The sequence below is a fragment of the Manduca sexta genome, chromosome 6 (genome assembly GCF_014839805.1).
Source record: "Manduca sexta isolate Smith_Timp_Sample1 chromosome 6, JHU_Msex_v1.0, whole genome shotgun sequence".
Lineage (NCBI taxonomy): Eukaryota > Metazoa > Arthropoda > Insecta > Lepidoptera > Sphingidae > Manduca > Manduca sexta.
This window is the reverse complement of record NC_051120.1, coordinates 6,061,041-6,082,396: the sequence shown is the minus strand read 5'-3', so window position 1 is coordinate 6,082,396 and position 21,356 is coordinate 6,061,041. Positions and strand designations below refer to the sequence as shown.

At 36.3% G+C, this 21,356-nt stretch overlaps 2 protein-coding genes and 1 pseudogene across 2 annotated transcripts; all 3 read right to left on the bottom strand.

Moving 5' to 3' along the window:
* Positions 1 to 14: 14 nt before the first annotated feature.
* Positions 15 to 1,370, bottom strand: LOC115447303 (annotated as a pseudogene).
* A 674-nt stretch (positions 1,371 to 2,044) lies between these two features.
* Positions 2,045 to 4,020, bottom strand: LOC115447322 (larval cuticle protein A2B). The gene is made up of 2 exons (XM_030174337.2): positions 3,946 to 4,020; positions 2,045 to 2,536 (listed from the first exon to the last, which is right to left on the bottom strand). Exons 1-2 carry the CDS (start codon positions 3,955 to 3,957, stop codon positions 2,132 to 2,134), a joined length of 417 nt encoding a protein of 138 aa, XP_030030197.2. The 5' UTR covers positions 3,958 to 4,020; the 3' UTR covers positions 2,045 to 2,131.
* Positions 4,021 to 8,985: 4,965 nt separating this feature from the next.
* Positions 8,986 to 10,431, bottom strand: LOC115447313 (cuticle protein 19.8-like). The gene is made up of 3 exons (XM_037447479.1): positions 10,321 to 10,431; positions 9,627 to 10,137; positions 8,986 to 9,589 (listed from the first exon to the last, which is right to left on the bottom strand). The coding sequence occupies exons 1-3, from the start codon at positions 10,330 to 10,332 to the stop codon at positions 9,105 to 9,107; spliced, it is 1,008 nt and encodes a 335-aa protein (XP_037303376.1). The 5' UTR covers positions 10,333 to 10,431; the 3' UTR covers positions 8,986 to 9,104.
* Between the last annotated feature and the right edge of the window lie 10,925 nt (positions 10,432 to 21,356).

Below are 21,356 nucleotides of genomic sequence, written 5' to 3'. Positions count from 1 at the left end.
AAGATAACAATCAATTAATGGTGGTAGAGGGAAGAGGAATAGGCAATTGGTGCTGAGTATGCGATCTTCGCTACTGGAGCGTGGAGGACGGGAGCGCCATACACTACAGGCGCAGCGGCGTAGGCAACATGAGCGAGGGGCTCGCGGTGCACTACAGCGTTGAAGCCGTTGTGAGGATCAGCGGTATAACCTACAGTACGCTTGGTGCCATCGGGATCTACGACCGAGGACGAACTCTTCACGATATCTCCGTCACGAGACTCGTGTTAAGTTTTAAAATTCGCGGTGTGTCCATCTTGTACGTCGTATGCAAAGCTGTACTGGAGGTGCGCTTTGTAATTCTCTACGGCTACTTTGGCTAAGAGGCGACGGGCGTAGAGTACGCTACTGGTGCGGCGTATTTGGCTACGGGAGCGGCATAGGCCAGAGGATCTGCGTGGAAACCGTGGCTCGTGTATGCCAGTGGTGCAGAATAGGCTAAACCAGCAGCGAGCAATAAACCAGCGCTAACCACAGCTACCAGACAGCTTAGGACCACCAACTGTTAACAAAAAAGTGTTTATTTTGTGGAAAAAATAAAAAAAATTCAAAAACAACAACAATAACTACATTGAATTCACATTCTCTTAACACAAAATTTTGCTCACGGCTTTAACCGCGTGAAGGACTTTTCCGGGATATTTATTTTTTCGACTTACTTGATATGTATCGTTATATTATGACCAAATTACACAAAATCATTATAAATTATAGTCTATGAGTTATTCTGATGTATAACCAATATTACTGTAAAGTTTCATCCAAATCTGTTCAGTAGTTTTTTTGTGAAAGAGGAACAAACATACATCCATACTCACAAACTTTCGCATTCATATTATTAGTAGGATAGAAATATTGTAAAATTATAATAGCAAAAGGCGGCTATTCAGCTCATGCTGCAACGCTACTTTTCAACCTTCCTTAACTTTCTGAGGTGCTATGCAGAAATCCTGAGGTATTATCAGCCATATGTAGTAAGCCTGTTTACTTCGTGTATATAAAGTGTGTTTATATTTCGGAATAAGTTGCTTGCTTGATTTGTACAGAAAATCGATCAAGGGTTAATATAACATCCAAATGTTAATATAACATCCAAATGTCACCATTTGGATGTTATATTTGAACACCTGGTTGGAAGTGCCGAATTAAGTAAACAGCCCGTTTTATATCCCTCGGCTACTCGTAATTTTCGAGTTAAGACGCAGTATGATCCAGTAATTGAACTTACGATGAAAAGCCTATTGAAACTTTCTCTTTTAATTGAGACGGTTTGCCAAAACAAGGTCAAACTTATCGACGGAATGTGCCTTTAATACTTCGACCCTCAACATATCGTGTTGGCAGACAATTGTTACAGTTACTTACGTATCACATATATCCTAGTTTAGGCTTTAGCCAGAGTTTTAGCTCTGTCATATAACTTTTGGGAAAGCCATACATTATCAAAAAATAATTAATTTATAGTAGTATCAGATTACATATATTTGGTTATTTTTTTCTATTGACACCAAAAAAAGGGCTTTTAGCTTAGATCTATCTCTACATAAATTTATAATTATTATAGTGTCTTAGAGTTAATTACCACATACAAAAAACTACTACTTCATTTAAAATAATGGAGTTATACAGAGTATTTTTTACATTAGCTACCTAAATATCTTCTTGGAAATAACACTTTATAATAAGTTACTCGAACAATTGACATTAATTTAGTAATAAAAGAAGGTGGCCAAAGTGTTTCTTCATTGTATTGAATTAATCACTGATTAAAGGATTTAATAAATATTTCAATGTTACGGTTCATATTAATTATTATGTAAGTATGATTATTACATGTCCTTTTCTGTGACATTGCAACTTGTAATCGTTTTGTCACCTTGAAAACATCGAATTGATCCGTAAACAAGTTCACAATATATTTGCATTGAGTATCAGATTTATAATACTCCGCTATAAATAACGGAAGTAAACACGGAAGGAATTAGTTTAAATAAAAATCAATAAATTATCATCAAGCTTTTAATAACATAAATAACAGTCGTACAAAAAGGCCTAAAAATAGAAAAGCAACAACAAAATTGTAATAATTCATCTAGTAAAATACGGGCGCTGGAAATCTAGGGGCTAGTAGGGGGGCGGGGGCCACGACAGGGGCGCGGGCGATGAGGGGCGCAGGGGCGACAACCGGCGCAGGAGCGACAACCCTGGCAGGTGCAGCGACCACTAGGGGCTCGCGACGAACGACCGCATTGAAACCGTTGAGCGGGTCCGCGGCGTAGTCAACGATCCTTCTGGTGCCGTCAGGGTCGACAACGGTGTAGGAGCCAGTCACGAGGTCGCCGTTCCTTTGCTCCTGGTGGCCTTTGTAGTCCCCGGTGAGGGCGTCCTGGACGTCATAGCCGTAGGAGTACTGAGGTAAGGGATCAACGCGGGCAACGGGAAGGGGAGCGACCACGCTGGCGGTGGCGACGCCGACCATGCAGATGAATACTACAATCTGAAACAAATCATATATTTTTGTTAGTATCAAGAGTCTTTTAAGTTATAAGCAGTGATGGAGAACATAATGAATGAAATCTTTACCAGATGGGCCTCTAATGCTTCCTACTTTAAAGTACAACTTTCATTATCTATGTTTAATATAGTTATCGTATCGTATTAATCTAATTAATCAATGCGTCACGTCATAGCGATTGGCCAGTTGCGCAACGTCGAAATTTGTGCTCGTGCGTATTGATATGCACCGATTGTGTGGTGATGTCCACAACTTGCGACACGCTCCCGGTCACCCTTTGGCGACATGCGCCGTGAATATATAATAGCCTATGGTTCGGCACTATGAATGTGAAATCAATCATAAATGGCGCGATTGGCGAAATTGTTAATTAGGTTTTTGATATTCGGTTTCATAATAACTAAGCCTATTATGGATAAAAAGAAATTGATAACAATAGGTGAAAGTGAAAATTTATTTAGACACGATGTGGTACAGTCAATAAAAATCTATGCTAAAAATGTTATCAATGTCCATCTAAAAATATAAAAAATTGTAATGACACGTTTTTTTAACACCTAAATTCTTAAAAGCTTTCTTACCGACTCTTATTTTTTATTTACAGCGCTATGCTTTTTTTATTATTAGAAATACATAATATGCTAATTGCACGGAAAATAGAATGCTAAAAATATCACTAGGTTCAGGAAAAAATAAAAATAAGAACGTAAAGACAAGCCATTAAGTGATACAATTGTAATAACAAAGGGAACTCTTTTCATTGTAATGAACATGTCGGCCGAAAGCGGCAGTTAGAAAGAGGCTGTGTCGCAAAGCGTCTCGATATGGATCGCGTTGGTCAATTGCAGGCGCACGCGCACGACGCGACGCGGCGCGCCAGCCGCCACCCGCTATCGCAACCACTTGATGCCATCGTAGCTCACTTTGCACGGAAATTAAAACTATGTCCAAATTTAGAACAAATAATCGGTCTTCATTAGCATGGAAATATAAACAATATTATAGACTTGATTATAGTATAATCATTATTCTATAGCGATTTATAACTTTGGAAAGGGATTAGGCCTTAGTCCACCACGCGGGCCTAGTGCGGATTGGTAGACTTCACATATCCTCGAAATTCCTATAGAGAACTACTCAGGTATGCAGGTTTTCCTCACGATGTTTGCCTTCACCGTTACAGCAAGCGATAATTCACAAAGAATACACACATGATTTTTAGAAAAGTCAGAGGTGTGTGCCGTTGGGATTTGAAATGCAATAGTTCCATAATAGTCCCGAAAATAGAAAAAATATGTGGCCCAATTTTGTAAATTGCTAATATATTTTTATAAATACAATTTAATTGGAATATTATTTTTAATCGATTAATAAAAAAATAAATGTCTCACCTTGGAGTTCATGGCTGTTTGTGTGGGGTTGGTTGCTCACAGTCCTCGAAGTGGAATGTGCATGTCCTGGTTCGCACCCACGTTATATATCGAACAACTGCGTAACGCAGGACGTGAGAACAATACCGTACGGCTCATTGAAGAAAGTGCTACAAATTACGCACAGGTCACTCTTGCGATACACGTTGCGTTTCGCGCGCCGAATTCGTGCTTTCTTCATACGAACTGACCACTGTCGAATAGTCTGTTGACACATCCATAGTATTATGTCTAATCGAACTGTTTACCCCATCGCTTATCCAGTATGGTCTTTTCAATCTTTTTTCTAGAACAAGTGATCTGTGAGTGTGATATTTATACCCCATAACAAAATTCCTTTTCTATTTATATGAACCAAATCGAAAAGAATACTGTCTCAAACTTATTTTTATTGCTAAATACGTATCAAATGTACCACTGTTGTCCAAAACCCTTCGATAAGTCAAGTCTTATGATCTTGTGACTCTGATAACTAAAATTACGCAAGACTTTCGCTACTGCTAAGACTAGAGCCAAAATAAACATTTGGGGTGACTAACTATTTTCGGTAGAGTGAAAATTGGACCCTTACCCTTTCGATTCTTTGGGTATAGTCAAGACATCGCTTTACAATGGATTTCCATTCATTTTAATAAAAAAAAAACAGACTTACCACTGATTTTTTATTCGAGTTGAAATTTTCCGCATTTCATCAAATTATTCAGTTGAGTTTAAATTTTAATAAATAAAGCTTTACAAGCAACATAAGCTTATCCGCCATTATTGACTCTGCATTAATTTATAACCTATCTAAGCACGTTGCCTCTATACTCAGTGCTGAAACTAAAAACTTAGGTCCAGACTCTGGCAAGGGAGAAGAAAACAGATTTAGTTTTCCTTCTCAAAAACCATAAGTGAATTATTTACCAGGGGCCTAAAATTAGCTTCAAGCACAGAAGGATTAACCCTATTTCATATAACATGGAACAGAAATAAACTTGACAGGACTTAAATACACAAATTCAACCCTGATTGTCTCGTCGTTGTCACAAACGTAAGTTAATGTTATGGTAATTAAGTAAAGTACTGCTCCGAACTTGGCGTACCGATTCGAACTTGGCCAACTGCCAGTTTTGCTTATTCCAGCCAATGATCTATGTTCTATCAATAAACAGTTTTAGGTAGAGGTTAACGTAATTAATGTTTTATCAATTTCTGAATACCCATAAACAATAAAAAAAACTACCCGAAATAAAGGATTGCAATGCACTACATTGTCCTGTTACCCAGACACATGATATGATAAAACCCCTAGTAATTGCACTGTAGCTTAATAATATAGAAATTGACAATGTTGTGATACCTAGAGGCATATGTACTATGTTGTTAACTTGACACGCTTGAAAACAAGTATGATTTATGGCGATATATTTGTGTGAGTGTATTATGTAATTACTATTTATTAATGGCTTCAGTTCGATGTAAAACAAATGCATCGCCTTATGGTCAAAATTGACTATAAACCGTAGGCTATTAAATAATAATAAATTACGCTATGCTACTAGCAAATCCTGGGTTCGGTCAATAAATTTTATTATCAATTGTCTTTATTATGCAACAGTATCATAAAAATCCGTCAGATCATTTCAGTGATTTAGTGTTCGAAGTGTTTGTTATATGTAACGATGACGAGTACCCAATTAATAACGGAAACTGGCTGCTTTGGTAGTGTAATTGTTTGCGCAAGTGGTACGATGTATTGAGGCCCCGGGTTAGAATCCCAGGTCGGGCCAGGAAATTGTGACTCAGTTCTCTGCCATAAAATTTTTCAGTTGCAGCTCCAAATCAGCAAATCAGCAGTATCCACTTCTGTACCTCGGAAAACACGTACTTGATCTCTTTCCGGTAAAGACGGATTTCCTATTTATCAGACAATCAGATTAAACAAACAGAAAGTGCACCTGAGTATTGCAGACACACTAACTGTGCACTATAATATCTCCTAAATAAGTACTACTAGTAGTTGCTAAGTGGCTAATCTCCTCTAGTCGCCATACACCAAACTGAGTTGTTACAAATAATTTGTTTTATTTAATAAGAGGTAACAGAATAAAATATTGTAACCTCAGTCCCTGATGAACACATTACATTTTCTAGAGTCGCATATATAAATATAACAAAATAAAACATCTGGTCTATTTTTTTTATTTATATTGGGTCTATTTAATTGTTTAATAGGTACTTATATTAATAATTCATTTATCTAAGTTTGCCAGCATAATATTTTTTTGTATTGTATGTTGCTTCTTCTATAAACACATACTGAGACATGCTCTATATTTGTCTATTTAGAAATCAATCACTCTTCGCCGCAATGTTTACTGATGATTGACGTAATGATGATCTAACTCAGTCAGTTAGTATACAAACCGCAAGTATTATACTTTTTTCCCACGTGTCCGGGTTTTCTCGCGTTTCCTTATGCAGCGTGGACGTATAGTAATTACGACATAACAGAGGTCATTGGTATGCGATCATAGGATCTAATCGCTTTCTTATGACGTCACTGTGCATCTTAACTTACAACTAGATTATAGTTAAATGTGGGCAGGAAAGTCCACTCCTTAACCCGTTCCATGCTTAGAACCAAGCTACATGTTGCGCTCCACGATGCCAAAGATAGGTGACGCAACTTAATCAAAACAAAGATTACTCCATGTTCGGGAGATCACGACCCTTAGCAATGAGGAAAACGATGCGAGGAGGCAGGAAGAGGAAGAGGGGGAAGTAAAAAAGCATCCCTTAAAAAACGGTAACTATCGGCCGTTTTCATAAACGAACCCAATGTTGGTTGTCAAAAAACATTATTCTGATTGATGCATTTGTGCGAGGGATCGTAAAAATCGATAGGATTCGTTTATTGAAAAAGGGGGTAAATGGCAGTTTAAGTAAAAAAAAAATATTAAATCAAAATCTGTTTGTTAATTATATCTAAATTATGTATTGCCCAATGAAAGATCGATATAGTGACAGGCTAAAATTACCTAAGTCACCACTGAATGAATATCAACGATAAGTAGTGTCTACCATTCTTAAACGCATTTTTTATCGCTTCTAAAGCGGGAGAGTACAGGTGTTTGGATCCGGTTGGATACTATTCTACCGTATGATGACCCAAGGAGGAGAACTCAGACGCAGAACATACCACAATAAATAGATAAGGGTTTCACCCTTCAAAATTAACCCGGTTGAAAAATACTGTCACCAAAAAAAAATGTGTGCTAATTTTTCAAACGTTAGACAACTTCTAGTGGACATTGACGTATATTTAGCAGACAATTGATTTAGCAGAAACTCTATAAAAAAACGGACAAGTACGAGTTGGACTCGCCCACCGAAGGTTCCGTACAAACTTATGGTTAAGGTATCTAAGTATATTTGTAAGTTCAAACTTGATAAAGTTAATTTTGCTGTTCGATCCCTAGACACGGTTATTGCATTAACCGCATAGTTTGTAGCAGTGAATTCGTTTATTTTGTTTTTAAAGTACATACATATCAACGGTTTTTATATTTTTTCCTTTACGTGTTTTCTTATACATGCACGGCAAAGTGATCGCACTGCACCTCAGGTAAGTGGAGTAGGGCCCAATAGAATGACGACTGTCGAAAGATGATTACCCCTCGGCAGTTGACACAATTATGCCGAACTGCTGGAGCCAGATATAAGTGGGTCACTATGGCGGTTTTAACACCTTGTGTACGGTGGTCGCTATCCGGGCTGATGTAACATATATCCTACCACCAGCAATGTATGCAGACATTGCTTCTTGCCAAATTTCATGTTTCTCGGTCAACAGGAAGCACCCTATAAGTTTTCATATACACATGATAACGCATTTATTCCTGAAGGGGTATGCTGAGGCGCAATCAGGGCACCCACTTTTCGCCAAGTATGTTCCGTCCCATGATGTGATAGGGGGCGAGCCTATCGCCATATCGGGCACAAATTCTAGACTCCGAGCAGATACTGAGCAGAAAAACCCAAATATCACTTTGCCCGACCCGGGATACGAACCTAGAACCTCAGAGCGCTGCCGTGCCGCACATACAGTACAACTACGCCACTGAGGGAGTCATAAGTTTTTATTCCCTTGTGAAATTCCAGAATATGCTTGTCTATTTGATATAAACTTCAAATTGATAGCTACACGCGTTACTGAAAAAAGGGTCTTGACAGACAAACAGGTGGACATGTGGAAAACAAAGTGATCCTGTAAGGGTTCTTTTTAGGTACAGGACCCTAAAAAAACAATAAGATGTTATATATAAAAATACAAATAACACATTATTGTAAAGATGTCATATTTTTTTTTAATTCCGCTTATAAAACTTTGGAATTATTAATATTTATACATTGACATTGAAATTATTGTACATATACATTGACTCTGTTATCGTTGTTGATAGCTTAACAACTAAAATATATTGTAATTTGTAACAAGGTAATACAAGAATTCAAATATGTAAGCTATTGTAAAACCTTGCATACATTATGTAAAACAAGAAAATGTAAAGAACAAAAGGAGTGTTATATGCCCTGTATCTCCTTACACGTTGACAAAAATGATACTAAAGACCTTTCAGAACACTTCATATTCCACCTTTTTACTAGTCATAGTATATAATATTCTACAGTATAATATTGATAACATAAATGTTTCTCAAGTAAAACATTAATGTTAAAGGTTGTAAAGTTTTTTTTTAATAGTAAACACATAAATTGTAGGATATGTGTGAATATAATTTTTTCGTTCTTTCTATCGTGAAAAAGTGTAGAGTGAGATTTTTATAAAGGAAAAGAATTTCCACCCGACCACTCGCAACTTTACAATCGCGTACATAAATATTAATACAGTATATAACTGACAATATACAAAATGTTTGTGTGTATAAGGTGCTTTCTTTGATGATTGGTGGGAATAATTTTGTTCTATATACAGAGATAAATAATAGATATTAGTCAGAATTTACTCAACTTGTTTAATTGTTGTAAGGTAAAAAATAAACAAAATAGCTAAAAAAAATATTTACAAATCAAGTCTTAGTTCATAGTGAGCCGCCATCGGTTTGGTTATGTTCTTAAGGGTAGCGGTAACCGGCAGCGGCGACGGGTTCAACGAGCTTGGCAGGGGCGGCGCGGACGGCGGGAGCGACGGCTGTGGGGACCACAGGCGCGGGCGCAGCGACCGGGGCGGCGACTGGCGCGGTGTAGGCGGCGGCTACAGGCGCAGCCGCGTATGTGTACGCTGCTGAGAGCGGTGCAGCGTAAGCGGTGTACGAGCTGTAGGCATAGGGAGCGGCGGCGTAGTTAGCAGCTACCACTGGGGCGGCGGCATAACGAGCCACCACGGGAGCGGCTACGGGGGCAGCGGCTACGGGAGCGGCGGCATAACGCGCTACCACGGGAGCAGCGGCATATTGAGCCACTACGGGAGCGGCAACGGGGGCAGCGGCATAACGAGCTGCTACAGGAGCAACGGCATAGCGCGCTACTACTGGCGCTGCAACAGGGGCGGCAGCTACGGGAGCAGCAGCATAACGAGCTACTACAGGAGCTGCTACGGGAGCCAGCAGCATAACGAGCTACAACGGGAGCGGCGACGGGGGCAGCGGCTACGGGAGCAGCGGCATAACGAGCTACTACAGGAGCGGGGGCATAGTTAGCTACTAAGGGAGCAGCGGCGTATCTAGCGGCGGCAACGACCGGGGCCGGTGCAACGGCAGCAGCAACAGGAGCAGCGGCGATGCGAGCAGGAACAACCGCAGGTTCAGCGACGACGGCGGGCGCAGCTGCGACGAGCGGCTCCTTGCGCACCACAGCATTGAAACCGTTGATGGAGTCGGCAGCATAGTCTACAACACGGCGAGTGCCGTCAGGATCAACAACGGAGTAAGATCCCTGGACCAGGTCACCATTGCGTTCTTCTTGCTGGCTCTTGTAGTCTCCAGTGAGAGAGTCGGCTACGTCGTAACCAAACCTGTACTGCGGCAGGGGGTCGAATTCTTCAAGCCTGGCTGCGACGGGAGCAGCTGCGACCACGGGGGCTGCGGCAATGGCTGCGGGTACCGCGCTTCCGTAAGCCAAAGCCAAGAGGCAGGAGAAGATCACCAACTAGAAAAAAAAATGTCGTCAATAAACTGCACAAATATATTTTGCACTATGAATTTATTATTTAAATTCGTGTTATCACTATTTTTTCTACCCTCAAAATGAGGGTAGTCACTAAAACTTTCTCTGCAGCACTTTTTCACAAACACTTTTTTCACAAGGCACGTCAATCCAATATTTTCGTACCTTAAGGGCCATTTTTGTGGTTTGGTTCTATGTGTTCAGGGATGCTTAGAGCTGTGAACTGTACTCCCTGTTTGACACTAACAGCATTTATAGTAGTTGGCGTGGTGCGCTTGCCTCATCCTGGTCGCATCTCCAAATTTAAATATATTCAAGTACGCACGTACACGAGCCCGGCCGATGGGACGGGTGGACAATGCCACGTAAACAAAGCGGCTACTTGTGCAACCGGCCGGTCCTATGAAACATCGCGGTCACACCGATTTTTCACTCAATATACTAAATAACTTGTTTCAGGAGGTGAATTAGACGATCTTCACGGTTGAGTGCCGTTAAAAATGTCATTAAGGAAATGTAGAAACAAGACTTACGAAAGGAATACGTATACAATTGGTTCCAAATTATTATTTGAACGGATTCCTGACTTATTGCTCATTATCATTCTTTAATGACATACATAAACGAAAACAACAATGTTCAATGCCGGAAATTAGCAAATCATATAGGTATAGAGAATATACCTAATTCATGCTCACTCCGTCGTGGATATTCCGTCCCATAATGTGATGGGGATAAGCGTATCGCGAAATCAGGATCATTTGTTGGAATTTTTTAGACTCCGAATTGATACTGAATAGGAAAACCTAAAATCACTTTTCCCGACCTGAGATCAAACCTAAAAACTCAGCACTGCAGGCGTACTATAGTGCAACTACGCCACCAAGACAGTATCTTTAATACATATGTCGCTAATAGTTATCAATAGGCCCACGTTTTTACCAGTCTGGATACGAAGAATGTCTTAAATAAGCCCCATATCGACATGTAATAAGTGTTATTTTCCAATAACAACCTGATTGATTATAATCGTATACCTCATCCGTTAGAGTACCCACTACTACGGTAGTTGAGAATAGTGACTCATGCTCGCCCTCATTTTGGTACCACCTCTACATTGCTTATCCATCTAGATTGGCAATTGCACTCGATAAGACTTCGACTTACAATAATCCATATCATCTATCATTTCAATAAACAAGTTAGAACAAGTTATAATTAATTTGTTGAAGAATAACCTACATTTGAAGTGTCGAAGGAGGATAACTAAATTATATTAGAACCTTAAACTTCAGTTACGAAACTGTGTTAAATGACTAAACTGATCTAGTTTAGTTCGTCGTGCACATTTGTGGATAGCCGTCGATATTTGAAACTTGCTCTCATATAACGTGTTAGTGTTGCGAAATATGTTTTTATGTGCATTGTGGAAGGAAACTTGCAAAATTATTATATGGGCTTGTTTGTTTTATTATATCAAAGCCATTTAAAGCCCTGCAATATATCCACTATGTCAACCAAGCAAATGACATCAATAACTGTAACATTTCTATTAATTTTATGCATTCTTGTATGACCTCAATTATATGACATTGTACTTAATTAACCTATGCCAGCCTATGCCAATATGAACTTATTTAAGATCAAGTTTTATTTGTATATAAATAAGATTCAGTTATGATTACCTCAATTATACAAAAAGTGAAGTCTCCTTTATTTATATCAACATTTCTGCTTTCCAAGTTCATCAGGTCAAGGTATTTAAATGAAAATAAACCTTCCGGCCTATAAATTATGGCATAGCTTTTAACGACGCAATTTCAATGTGCAAACAAACCTATTGTAATCTTGTAAGAGATACCTGTAACGAATGTCGACGCGGCATTGAAAATTTACATTACAATAAATAGTGACGCGTGAAGGACGTCACATCTTTTAGACGAAGATGTATATTATATTAGGTATATTCTTCTATAATTAACTAACCTTTATAATACTGTTCATAGGACAATCTAATGATATCTAACGTGATATCGAATCACTAAGAAGGAGGCAACAGTGTAAGCATACAGAACGCGTATATATATTTCATAATGATAAATCGTCATGCGCATGAGCTCTAGCTTTTCGTTAAAGCGATATGTTTTCTTTAATTTATTTTTTTATAAGGTTCAACATAGTTTAGTGTTATTTTTAATTTAATTTTGAAAGAAATATCCTCGATTTGATATTCGACATAAAATAAATTAAATTCTGCATGAGTAATACAAAACGGAGCCCCAGGCCGGGGGCCGCGCGAGTGTCACCGAAGGCAGCTCATGAAAACGCACGACACGCGGCTGCATTTTTCCGAGTTGCGCACGCGCGTCCTTTACAAGGCTGCCAATAGTTGCGTAACCGCGCTACGTATCACAATGCGAGGGTATATTTTGATAGTTGATGAACATGGTTCACAATAAATTATTGAAGTTGCCAGTCATATTATCGATAAGAGCTTGATAAACAGACAGTATAGGTAGATGTGCCAATTATTCAACAAACAATAAGTCAACTCAATAAGCAATACTTGAGCTTTTGTTACATGAGGATTATTTAAAGTCATGAAACATAAATAATGTTACATTTGAAAACCATAATGAAAAATAAAATATACTTAATTATTAAAGATTCCACATTAGTTTAAGGAGCCCTATTCCGTCTACGGGCACAAACCGATCTTTCCGCAATTACGGGCGTTCTATTCAAAGCACAAATTTGCTAGCCGTAGAGATAAATATACATGGTGATTTTTTTATTCTTTTCCCTATACAGCTATCTGAAGTGTCCTTCTGTTAGAACTCCCGTAATTGAAAATAGACTGATATACCCTCATAGAGGAATAGCCCTCCTGACCTGTATACTTCGTGTAAAAGCTCGTTTTCTATGTTATAATGTAAATATTTTCAGCGCGAAAGGCATAGTTGCTTTTTAGGATGTGCATGAGTACACCTGCAAGTTCAATAAGTCAAAATATTGTATACATCATATTTTATATGTCAAGCTGGGGTCATATTCGTCTACAGCTAAAATTAGTTTGTTCGGCTGAGGTATTAACAAAATCGATGTAACATTTCGGAATTCTGAAAACGATTTATAAAATCGCAAATCCCTCATATGATAAATTTAAAACGCGAACACAATATTTTCTTTTTAATGTTACGTTTAAGTATTAACAACGCGACGTATGGACGCTAATTCTAAAGCTTATACTGCGACTGTTATGTGGTCAGTATAAAATAGCTGGACATTTGCGCAAATTAATTGATAACAGACGTGGTATCGCACACCCATCAATCACGTAGGTTCTACTTGGAAAACTGAGTAGCATTCATTACAGTAGTAAAAGGTCACGCACGAATTGAAATCATGCAATGAAAAGGTCGCTTACAAGAATGTTCAAGCGTTGTGTTTAATATCAATAAAATACATTCTTATTTTAAGTTACATATATAAAATAACTTTAATTTTATATAATATTAACTTTCATTTTTAATTAATTATTAATTACAAAATGTCAGTTAAACATCATAATATGTATGTTTCACTGACGTTTTTTAATTACTTATAATATCCTCGAAATAAAATCCGACGGATTTTTTTAATCCGATTTTAACGAGATGGCACTGTGTTCGTACAGATAGCGCTATTAGCCGCTAGTGCTTTAGGACTTTTTGTAGCGGGAAGGGGTTTTCACTCGGGCAAAGCCGCGCACCAGATACAGTATAATCTCTGGAAATTCATCTTAACACTTTCATAATAGTACTTAAATTTACCTAGTTCATATACCTACACGCGGATTTCTTAAAACAGCTTCTTTATCACGAGCTTCTGCTTGCCACTACGCCTGCATGAAATAGTTTTTCGGGGATAAAAGTCTTACTTACTTACTTACTTTCTCGAGATAAAAAGTAGACTGTTTCTTTTCTTAAGGTTTGAAGCTTTCTTGGAACCCGCTTTTATAAATCAATTTGGTGGTTTAATTGTGAAAAGGAACACGATGCTGAATTTTGTTTTTAAGAATTAACTCTCATATTTACAGCAAGTTACAATTATTACTTATAAGTTTCGGTATTAACATTTCTTTTAAATTCACTTATTATAGATCATTTACAAAACGGCAAAAGAAGTTTACAAATTGGTTTACAATATATATTGTAAACCAATATGGGTATCCTATCAATATTTTTAGAGCTCTAGATAGCTTGACTTACGTCTATACTATGGCAGAATGCATTCATCCAGCGAAATAAATTATTTTTCACGTAGTTAAAAAAGTGTCGTTACCTTCAACTAAAAATATAATACTATAATATAAAAAATCTTAACACGTAAAAGGTTAAAAAAAATCGCAATGATAAAAACAACCTTGATTCGAAATGTTGACCTCATTTTCGCATAGGAATCGTCGAAATAGCTGGCATGAGTTGGCAGCGGCTGACTCCACGCTACTTTATATTCTAGACTTGAACCCGAAATAGTAAACTAGACACTTTCGTTTAAAATATTTCTTAGAAACATTGAAAGCGAGAGTGACATGTTATATTTTGAAAGACCTGTGTTGGCTATAAATTACTTTAGATCCTAGAGGTCTTGTATAACTGGATCTTATAACTAGAACGAAATGCAATAGGCGAGCCCACAAGGACTGGCAGGTTATAAGGCATTAACATACGGCTAAGGTCATACGTAACATGACACCGCTGTCCGTTGACTACGTGCGACGTGATAAAGAAAGTAAATGCCTGTTTAGCGATTGTAGTATCTCGTTGTTTGATGTACCTTACCCAAAACAGATGAACAATTCTACGCACGCTTGCTCTTATTCTGTTTAAATCTCGTTTATAAGCAATTTTGTAAGTTTATTGTTTAGTTGAATAGAATAATAATATGAATAAACTATGATAATTTCGCTGTTCAAAATTAAGTATTCTGACATATACGCATTTTGAATTGCTTAAGAAATTGTTAATTTTTCTCATTATGTTATAAAAATATATAGGAATGAGTTGTGACTCGGAAGTGATGTTTCATAAAAGACAAAATCAAAATCGATGAAACGTTTTTTGCGTATCAAAACTTCAAAACTGCAATTAAAATAGTATTGCTTCATTTGATAATCAACTCTACGGCTCGTAATTTGTAATAGGCTTGATAATGGATGGTAAAAGATTAGGGTTCCTTAACCAAATGAGAAAAACGAAGTCTTTTCATTTTCAACCGTGATAATTATTCGCTCAGCACAGCATGTTTATACATTCCCTTACAAAAGAATAAACAGATTTTTAACGTCATATTTTACTTCTTATTCTGTTATATTTGGTAAACAAAAAAAAAATGATATTTTGTAATAAGTGTAACGCATACAGCGCATTAATCAATTTGGATGTATATAATTAGATCAAATCTTGGAATAATATATAAATTACATTAAATATCAAGAAAAAAATTCATTTAAGATAAGACATTCACACAGGCTGGACATAGACGAAAATCAAAACTTATATACTAATTAATAATTCACCCGCATTGTAAACATTTTAACATAGTTTATTTTGGGACAAAGACGAACATTGCCCCTTTTAAACAATGACTGTGACTGGGATTGGTGACATATTACGTTGCCAGTAACTTATGAGTTATATAAATACTGCAATATATTTTTAAGTTACCGCTCCCAGCAAAACAGCGCGCTAACTATATTTAAAAAGCTAGCTACTCGCAATTTATAAAACATATAGCAAAATTAAACATTATGATGTTACTTATATACCTACTTCTTCGTCATGTTATCCTAACTTTGATAGATTGAATTTTTTATAATGTGGATATTGTGTTATTAATTCCATAAAAAAATTACACGTAGATTTCGTGCATTCCTAAAGTACATCTTATTTTGCAATCTATACAAAGAAATAGGTAAATTAATAACGAATATTTTGCTAGTTACATTTTCAAAAAGATATAAAATTAATTTCTTAAATAAATTATTCGTAAATCTTTGCGTATTATCACCGTAACTCGTGCGCCTAAAATGTATGGGAAAATCCTCAAGGCCTTATTCTTGGAGGAGAATCTTAAATCACAACAACATGAATAATATTTTAATTAAAAGTTATATCTTTATTTGGCCATTGTCTGTGGAACAGATCGCTGAAAGTAATAGGTACAAACGGCAGTACAAGGATAGGTGGTATAATTAGTAAGTACCTATACGTAAAAATGAAAAATAAGGTAGGTACTTAAAATAGGTACGCAAGAAAAATAAATAGTTCTCCGCTATACCCACTCATACACATAATAATATAGTATGCCCATCGCTTTGTACGTACTACCCACGGAACCCACAATTGCATGCACGATCGACTCTTGTCCCCTTCAAGCCATTACGTCGCGTCGGCATGCGACGAAGTTATTGACGCGACCGATACGGATCGCATATGAATAAGATATTATATACAAATGTAGGGCAGCTTTCCTTGTGTTACCTTTCTTGAATATATTAACAGTGCAAATTGCGTGTCTAGTTATGGTGTCTTCAATTAATTCCTAATTATCTGGTTAAGGTATTTTTATAGTTATCTATATGAATCTGCTGCAATCAGTGCCAACTGAGTACATTTCAGTATTTACTTTTAATCGGTGCAAACCTGCAGAAACTAAGTTCTCGGGCTCTAATTCAGTAGGTCTGTCTTAACTATTATTATTTATTCTTTGAATTCTTTTAATAAACCAAGGGTAATAACCCTTTTACAGTAATATATTAGACATAAGAGCGCGTTGAAATCTTACAAATAAAATGTGCAAGTTTGTTAAAATGTTTGGATATGTGTTATAAGTACATGCTAAAACAGCTGAACAGATTTAGATGAAATTTGACATACGGATAGGCAACGTCTTTATTTAACACATAGGCAATTTTTATCTCTTAATGTTATTCATCACATAAATGTATACAAAAAAAACAGTTACAGTGTAATCTATCCACCAAAATAAATACTTAAAAAATGAATACTATCTATATTAGCTCTTTAATATGCTAAATGTCAAATAAAATATACTTGAAACTTCTTAAACAGGCCCTAAACCGAAGTGAGCATGAATATCTACTTAAATTTTCTTTTTAAATCACACAAATTTTGAGAGTTTAATTGTAAAAAATGGCACATGTTTGCTCTAATTTCTCAATTACACCATTTAATGCGTGAACTAAATAATAAAGTATGAATCAATATCACACGTGCCCCAGGTCACAGCAATTTTGTTGTAATTGTGTCACTTACATACTCGTAAATTTTATCAATGTATAGTAAGTGAATACAAATGTTTAACAAAATTACATTTAAACTCCTAATAGCTGACCACCCGCGATAAAGGCTTAGATTTATAATATTGTTCAGCGATAAATCACTTTTAAGTTGAAAACTAATAATAATATACACGAATTACGGTATTATTTATTCTTTTTAACACATTAAGACACGATTATTATTTATATATATTATCAGGATATGGAAAAAAGAGTAATTTTTTATCTTTCTTTTAAAACCGCTTTTTAGACTCTTGATAAGGGCCGATTACACCTAAAATATCAAAGGCCAAAGTTACTGTCTGCTTAATCGAGGACTATCTCTTATCTCTACCGGTTCTTGTACTAAAACAGCACAAGCATGAATAACACACGATCAGTATGCACGCCGAGATTTGTTCTAATGATTTAATCTATTAAAGTTGATCCAAATCCATTGATTTAGAACAGCATATCTATAAAAAGTGACGCTGCTGTTGCTAGTTACTACTAGAAAAGTATTTCTTTTATAATTATTTGTTACTAAATGGTCATAACTTCCATAGATTAATGCTTAAATTGGATTGGATTTGAAGGAAATGTAATATTAAAGTGAGAGTAAGGTAGATTTAATTAACAACTAGCTCGTTGATGATGATGAATTTCAATGGATATATTGCAATTTAACCATTCTAATAATATATTACAAGTCGTATTCTCTCATACGATGCACATTAGTTAAATAAGAACATAATTCGCATATAAACCACATGATTTGCATTGTAACTTGCACAGAGTAAACGAAATTGTTCTACCACGTTGTCGGAGTGATCTAGGGTTGCTTGTATGAAATAAATCAGAGTTAGAAACAGAGGCATTCAAGCTGGGCTCGGGCTTCGGACGTTGCGTCACGAGTCGTGACTCGCTCGCGACTTTATATGTGACATAAGAAAAGCTTAGCATAATATTCAGCATACAATAAAATCACGACAATACATGAATAAGAATCCTGGTTATTAAATATATCTGCCTATTTGAAAGAGTTACTAAATATGTTTTATTAGATGCTGCTCGCGACTTCGCCCGCGTGGAAAGCCTTTCCCGTTACGAAAGTCTCTAAAACAACATAGAACGCACGCACCAAATACTTAAAAATAAACATTATTTTCCATAGTAGTAAATTAGCAGAATAAAAAGTAGCCTATTTATCAATTCAGGACGTGGTCATGTGCCAAATTTTATCCAAATCCGTTTAGTTATTTCTGTATTTACTTCTAACTAACATAAGAATATCCAAGCATTTTCATAAACTTTCGCATTTATAATTTTAGTAAGACTGAGACGATAAGAAGTAAGATAATATAGTAATGTTTTATAGAGGGTAGAAAGACCACACAACACTGGACATAAGAGATTATCTAATCATTTACATATAACATATATGACACTGTTCGGAACTAGATTAAACTACGAAAGACAATAAATAATAGATACTATTCGCCCTTAACCGCTTTAATCTCCATACTCTCCCTATGGCTGTCCCGCGCCGAGGTTCGTAAACCGTTAATGAGGTTCCCTCAGCATGGTCATTTAAGTTCAAAGAGTTGCAAGCGCTTAAAGCGATCTTCCGAAAGTCCGGTGTATTTGTATAAGCTAACCCTTGTCTAACAAACGCATGCCATGTTAGAAAAAAACATAGTACTTATTGATTATAATAATTAATATCGATTACACTAGATAGATAATGTTCTGCATATTCCTATCTCTTTCTAGATCTAGTGAAGCAATTAATTGAAATTATTATATTTTTTAAATTATGTCGTATACTTACATGATTCGTCTTGACAGTTTATATTAGAGGCGACTATAGCGCTCTCATAACTATATTACAAAATGATAAATTTAATTGTATAATATCAGCCCTGTACAGTACATAAATACTGTCCCACTGTTAGACACAGGTCTTTTCTACTATTGAGAGGGTTTAGGCCCTAGTCGACCACACTGACTTAGTGAGGAATGGCAGACTTCACATACCTTCAACTCTCAGTTATTATGAACTGCTATGCAGTTTTTCCACAGTGTTTTCCGACATAGTTAAAGCGATAATACACGAAGAATACTGATATAACTTTAGAAAAGTCAGATCTGCACGCCCTTGAGTTTTGAATGTGCGGACATACGTCGGTAATTCGTCCCACTCCCAACAAGGGACTTAGTTAATGTATGTCTTAAGTACTTAAAAATAATCGTAAGTGTAATTCCGAGAACACATCGAAGTAATCCATTCACGCAAGGAGTTATTACGCCGATACAAGCACGCAACACGTAAGTTGTAACAGCTAGATGTCAACTTGTTTCCTTCATAATTTAGTTCAAGGTCTTCATTTTACGATTTTGCTCAATGTTCCGACGGCCGAGAGGGCAGTGTCTTCTCACGGGCACTTTATTTTGAACTTTAATTAAAATACACGAATTTATTTTACTTTGCTTAAAGTAAGTACAAAATATTGACAAGCATGTTCATATTTCTGTCCAATTGTCCATAATCTCTCTTTAATGTTTGTAAATCAAGCTTTCTTCTACTGATGTAACACGTATCAAATGTATTCATGAACCATTTATGAACATCGAATATGAAATATAATTAACGTTGTAAACATGACGCAGTTTATAGTTAAGTATTCAAAAAATATTAAATACTTTATTTTTACAATAAAATATTTTAACATTATATGAAAGTATAAAACGAAGTCAAATCGGTAATGTGAGCCGAAAACTCTAATGACAACAATATATTTTCTGTAAACCTTTGCAATCTGCAGTAACCTGTATCACTGATTAATACTTTTACAGCTATTAATATCCTTTCAATAATCCAATGAAAGTAAAATCAAAAAATAATATGACGGCACTTTCAAACGTTATAAACTATTGATTACCCACAAAGATAAGTGGATACTTACACTAAAATGTACATAAGCCGCATACTAAGCCGACAAGTCAAGTCCACGAAATTAGACCCATTTGATGATTGATATTCATTATTTATAGCCTCTGTTCGTGTTGCGAATAGCCATTTGGAACAATAGGCACATACGCCACCTTGACATTATACCTAAGTATATTGCAGCTAATGATTGTTATCCAACTGGTGCGCAATGATAATCGTAAATGTTCGGTGAGTAAGTTCAAGACTGTTTCTCCGAAGCGCTGTTAATGGGTTTACTGATCTTGATCGGTTTACTAATCGTTAAATTTTCCCTTAGCAGGCATTATGTGTTTAATATTTGTTTTTTTTTTTAAATGTTGAAATAGGTACTAGTTGCCCTACTATTAACTTACGTGATAACTTGTTCGTCGAATCCCACAACCAATTTGTTTAACTAAGTAATATATAATTTAATTACTTATTTAAATGACCTTTGCATACGGGCAAAAATATCGTCTTACTCATTTTAGTTGGAGTTTTATGCCACGATCTGCAGAACGTTGCTTTCGGACTGCACCATAGAGTAAGTAATATAATATGGAAGACTGCACAGAACACAATTTTTATTTGAGGAATCGCTGTATTACTGACTGTTACTGGCAATTTACTTACAAACGCACAGGAATCCACAGCGTAAGAGCATTTTGTTTTGCTTTTATTGGTACAGAACACAGTTGCGACCAATAAATCTAAAGGGGACTTGAGTAGATCAGAAGGACAATATATAAACACAATACAGGAAGAACATCATCATTTATTAGGAATGGTAAAGAATATGCCGCTTACAGGATGTAGATCTTAAGCTGAATATAATTATTAGTATTGAGACATTTAAAATCAATTAATAGTGTATAAAGATCAATCTTTTAATCTCCTTTTGCGCAA